Below are 6,000 nucleotides of genomic sequence, written 5' to 3' on the forward strand. Positions count from 1 at the left end.
CCCCCTTCTGTGGGGAAAGTGAGCTCTTAAAGAGGCATGTGGACTCCTCGTGAAAATCAAGTATCACGGAATGAGCGCACCCAGAGAACTTTCCAAACTCTCCCTACCCTGGATGGACAGTCTACTTCTTCAGGAATCTAGCCCAATCCTGAGCTTTTCAAATAGCCGATTGTCCCTAGTTTAGGATCTGAAAGGTTAAGTTCCAGAAAAAAAAAAACAAACTGACTGGATCAAGATGGCACACCAGGCCCACGTGCCTCCCATCGAAATGAAGAGACAGATACAGAGGACAGAGACAGGGGTAGAGGTAGAAGATGCAGAGGTAGCCTCCAGGGAAGCAAGACAGATTATCATCAAGTAGACCAGAAACATTGAGGACAAAGAGAAATCAGCCAGATAAAATCTGTGAAGAGACAAAATTGGAGAGAAACACAAAATATCAAAATCACCAGAAGGGAGTAGTTCTCGTAATGTTGGAGCAGTGAAGTGGTCACACAAACCTTCACACAGACAACAGTTAGAAACACTGGATGGAGGGAGGCCTGGGTGGCTCAGTCGTTAAGCATCTGCCTTTGGCTCGGGTCATGATCCCAGGGTCCTGGGATCGAGCCCCGCATCGGGCTCCCTGCTCTGCGGGAAGTCTGCTTCTCCCTCTCCCACTCCCCCTGGTTGTATTCCCTCTCTCGCTGTGTCTCTCTCTGTCAAATAAATAAATAAAATCTTAAAAAAAAGAAAAAGAAAGAAACACTGGATGGAATTAACAACAACAAGAACCTAGAATCCTAAAGATGCTGAAAACATTTAAAAGTACACAGAAATCAAGAAGCATTTGCTCTTGTAAAAATGCAACCAGAAAGGGTTAAGAGTCATTACTGTGTTGCTGGCTAATCTGAGGGTGCCCCCAAGTCCCCCAGCTACGGTGGCCACAGAAGAAGGAAAAATCACGGCCTCACTGGCTGAAGGTGTGCAGAGATCGGAGCTGAGGGCTGGAAAATTTAGAGGGGAAATCCTGGCAGTGAGAGATCCATCAGAGTAAAACCTAAATTCAGATTAGAAACACTGCCCAAGTTCCCATCTGACCGCTAAATTCTACATACATGGGAGAAAACCCAAGAGGAAGAAAAAACAGAGACCAGAGAGGACTCTACTTTCCTTTCTTTTTATAAAATTCTATTGATTTTTTTAAGGAGTCTATTTTTGAAGACAGAGCTACATGGGATCAACCTGAGAGGGTTTTTTGCCTTTTTAACTGAATACATTCCCCAACTGTGTTCAGCTTGGGGGGCAGAAAGCTGGACCTTACAGGCTTAAAATACCAGAAGCCAGGGCCTGAGGGCATAAGAACACCTGGAAATTACGGGGTAATCCCTAGGAGCAAGGAAACCATGGAGAGGATGAGCTTCATCTCTGTACAAATCCCTGGGTGAATGCTAAATTCCGGCAAGCCCACAGGAGTACCAAGAACCTATATTAAAAAAGTAGCAGTGGGAAGCCATGAGAATGTCAGCTGCTGCATTCTGTGAAAAAGACAAAATTACAGTTTGAGTCCAGGCCAATAATCCTCAGAGAACACTAGGGAAGTTAGAGTTACTACAATGTATTAGCTATCATGCTGAGTTTTCAACAAAAAGTAAGCAGACATGCAAAGAAATAGGAAAATATGATTTGGGAAAAAGGCAGTCAAAAGAAACGGACCCCAAGTAGATCAAGATGTTGGATTAGCAGAGAAAGGCTTCAAAGCAACTAATTTAAAATGCATTCAAAGTATTAAAGGAAACGATGATACCAATGAATTAACAGACAGGTAATATCAGCAAAGAACTAGAAACCACATATTTATACTATAATTATAAATTATTATAACAAATATATATATTTACAACTTAAAGATTTATGACTATTTAAAACAAAAATTGTGATTTTGTATTAATGGGTTTATAATTTTAATGGGTATACACGAAAACAACAGCACTAAGAATAAGGGCGGGGGTAAGAGAAATAAACCATCGCCAAGTTCCCAGACTGCATTTGGCTTGAAGTCATTCAACATTAACTCTAAGCAGACTGTGATATATTAAAAATGCATATTTTCATCCTTAGAGCAACCACTAAAAAAAAATTAATGCAAAGGTATATAGGTAGAAAGCCAATAGAGCAATTAAAATGGAATGCTAACAACATTTGATTAAAGCAAAAGGTGGCAGGAAAGAATAGAAGAACAAAGAACAGATGTGACGAAAGAAAACAAATAACAAAACGGAAGATTTAATACCACCATATCAAAAATTACATTAAGAGTAAATGGACTAGGGACGCCTGGGTGGCTCAGTCAGTTGGGTGGCTGACTCTTAATTACGGCTCAGGTCATGATCTCAGGGTCCTGGGATTGAGCCCCGCATCGGACTCTGTGCTCAGCAGGGAGGCTGCTTGAGATTCTCTCTCTCACTCTCCCTCTGCCCCTTCCCCCACTCACATTCTCTCTCTAAAATAGATAAATAAATCTTTAAAAAATCTAAAAGTAATTATTTGTAAAAGACAATAACTATGTAATTCTATAGGTAATTCATAACTATGTAATTCTGTAATTCTAAACAATGTTAGCATGAGAGATGGTGAGAAGAAGATAAAGAGGGAAATAAAGTACGTTGAGACTCTTGCTTCTTTGGAAAATATGATATAAATGTTGGTGAACTCTAGTCTTTGGCAGAAAAATATGTTTAAACATGCATATTAAAAAATCAAGGGTAATCACTCTGTGAATAAAAATACAATGAATGGTTTCCAAGTCATGTGAAGTAGGGGAGGGGAAGGCAGGACCAAAAAACATGATCACAACACAACAAAAGACAAGAAAAGGAAACACAGAAACATGTTAAATAGAAAATATTTATAAATTCATTAGATAGAAATAAGTACAAATGGACTAAGTTCTATGAAAAAACCAAGACTTACTTAAAACTAAACAATACCAATAGGTTGGAAAGAGACATAGTTTCTTTTGCTACAGCCCATGTCTCTGTAATGTGCATTAGCTCATATGCAATTGGCAAATAGGCGCGTGATAGCAGAATATTGCAGAGGTCGCTTTGGTTCACACATACTCCTTCCCAACAGATTAATGCCTTGGCATACAAAGCCATAGCAGCGGAAAACAATGTACATTAACAAAGCTGAATCCCCAAGGAAAGGAAAAACACAGTCTTGTACATGATGCTCACGTACCCCACGTTCTCCTCTTAGCTCAGTTTTCTCCACAGCTCAGCAGGGAGAGAAGAGAGAGCAAAGTGGGAATGGGTAGTGACTCTTAAGAGGTTTCTTTTTGGGATAATGAAATCTTCTAGAATTAGATTATGATGATGGTAGCACAAATCTGTAAATATGCAAAATGACCCACAGTGAATTGCACACTGTAAATGGGTAAAATTTATGGTATGTAAATTCTATTCCAATAAAGCTCGTCTTCAAAAAAAAAAAAGAAAGAAAGAAAGAAAGAAGAGAAAAAAGGAGGAGGGGTGAAAAAGAGGAGTTACAAATCCTGAATAGGTCAATGACTATATAAGAATTCAAAAAGATAGGGCGCCTGGGTGGCTCAGTTGGTTAAGCGACTGCCTTCGGCTCAGGTCGTGATCCTGGAGTCCCAAGATCGAGTCCTGCATCCGGCTCCCTGCTCGGCAGGGAGTCTGCTTCTCCCTCTGACCCTCCTCCCTCTCATGCTCTCTGTCTCTCATTCTCTCTCTCTCAAATAAAAAAAAAAAAAAAAAAAAATCTTTAAAAAAAAAAAAAAGAATTCAAAAAGATATGGCGCCCAGGTGGCTCAGTTGGTTGAGTGACTGCCTTCAGCTCGGGTCAGGATCCCAAGGTCCTGGGATCAAGTCCCACATCAGGCTCCCCCTGCTCAGTGGGGAGCCTGCTTCTCCCTCTCCCTCCGCCTGCCACTCCCCCCTGCCTGTGCTCTCTCTCTCTCTGTCAAATAAATAAACAAAAATCTTTAAAAAAAAGAATTCAAAAAGATAGTTAAAAATCTACTCTTATAAAAGGCCCCAGGGTCAAATAATTTTACAGATTGATTCTACTGAGCTCCTTAGAAAAAGAGGGGAAAATGTAAGACAGAAAGAAATGACCAACCAATTTTCAAAAAAAGATCCACCTGGTGGGAAGCATAGGCCATTTTCACTGTTAGAAACATTTATTTTTTTATTTTTATTTTTTTTTAAGATTTTATTTATTTATTTGACAGAGAGAGAGAGAGCACAAGTAGGCAGAGAGGCAGGCAGAGGGAGAGGGAGAAGCAGGCTCCCCGTGGAGCAGGGAGCCCAATGCGGGACTCGATCCCAGGACCCTGGGACCATGACCTGAGCCGAAGGCAGCCACTTAACCGACTGAGCCACCCAGGCGCCCCTGTCAGAAACATTTAAAAGAACGTAATTGTAGGGGCGCCTGGGTGGGGCAGTCAGTGCCTGACTCTGGACCTCATCTCAGGTCTTGATCTCAGGGTTGTGAGTTCAAGCCCCACACTGGGCTCCATGCTGGGCATGGCGCTTACTTAAACGAAACACTTCAAAGAACCTAATTGCCAACTGCAGTGACTCAGGGAACCCAACGTACATTGCATGATCGTAAGCATCCAAGTCTTCAAAGTGAGTCTTACTACCTATAAAACAATGATCATGAGTTTTGTAAATTCAAGCTACATACTGAGGAAGGTCAGAGCAAAAACTATCTGATCAACTTCATGGGATTAATGCCACCAGAGACAAAATGTGTTTCAAAAGCAAGTAATGGCAAACTATGACTTTTTTGATACCAAAACTGCTGATGGTTGGTTGTTTCACTTGTTTCAAGTGGGATTTATCAAGAAATCCAGAAGAGTACCAAGAAGTCCAGAAGACCCCTTGTGTCCACCTCCACTGAGTGCTCCAAGTCTGGAAGACCCAAAAGGCATAAACCGAATGACTTGAAAGAATTCTGAAAAAAGGCCCTAGTAAGCTTTTTCCAGACAGCACTGGGAAAACAGAAAAGTTTCCATGATAGCTTTATTAAAAAAGCCAACATTCTAGGGGCGCCTGGGTGGCTCAGTTGGTTAAGCGACTGCCTTCGGCTCAGGTCATGATCCTGGACTCCCTGGATCGAGTCCCGCATCAGGCTCCCTGCTCGGCAGGGAGTCTGCTTCTCCCTCTGACCCTCCCCCCTCTCATGAGCTTGCTCTCTCTCATTCTCTCTCTCTCAAATAAATAAATAAAATCTTAAAAAAAAAAAAAAAGCCAACATTCTAAAGTAGCCCAAATTTGGACTGTGAAAGTTAATGTAGCCATAGGGTAAAGACAACATAATTATTGTTAATAATTATTAAATAATAATAAAACATCAGTATTATAGTTCTCATTATTATTATAATTAATATTAGATGATAATTGTTATTAAAATAACTGACTATAATTGAGAAATTTAAGGACAAAAGATCATAATCATATTAATTCATGTTGAAAATGCATGAATAAGATAAAATTAAATTTCTTGGCACACTGCATCAGACCTCCATGTTTTCACTGATTTTAGGAGCCAAAATATTTTGCTCTTCTACTTACAATGGGAAGACAATGTCCTGGACAGCTTCAAAGTGACAAGTTGCAATGAGAGTCTCTTTGAAATCCATGAAGTTGACACGATAAATGTGTGATTCTTCTGTTCCTACAAAAAACTGGTGTCCTTCCCCTCGAACTGTGATTGACGTGATGCCACCTTGTAACTGGATTTTCCTTTATGGAGAAGCAAGAAGGTGAAGTAGATTCACTCAATCAGTGAGGACTTGTTACAGAGGATACAAATCAGGCATAGGGCCTGGGGACATGCCTTCAGGGAGAGGACACAATTGGAAAGGCAGGAGTGACTCACAGTACTGGGGGCCCATGGGCAGCAGAGGGAGAGGCCAGCCTGGTTTACAGTAGTCAGGGGGTTTCCTCAGGCAGAGTCTAAAATGGGTTGTGGAACATAGGCAGGATC

At 41.0% G+C, this 6,000-nt stretch overlaps 1 protein-coding gene across 1 annotated transcript in view; it reads right to left on the reverse strand.

Annotated features, from left to right (window-relative positions):
• Nucleotides 1-6,000, reverse strand: part of CFAP52 (cilia and flagella associated protein 52) — a 43,064-nt gene that overhangs the window by 12,928 nt on the left and 24,136 nt on the right. Inside the window, exon 8 of the mRNA XM_006746170.3 lies at nucleotides 5,586-5,756. Coding sequence (XP_006746233.2) covers nucleotides 5,586-5,756 — 171 coding nt within the window. The remainder of the gene's footprint in view (nucleotides 1-5,585; nucleotides 5,757-6,000) is intronic.

The sequence above is a fragment of the Leptonychotes weddellii genome, chromosome 15, assembly GCF_054177405.1.
Source record: "Leptonychotes weddellii isolate Sample4059 chromosome 15, ASM5417740v2, whole genome shotgun sequence".
Taxonomy (NCBI): Eukaryota; Metazoa; Chordata; class Mammalia; order Carnivora; family Phocidae; genus Leptonychotes; species Leptonychotes weddellii.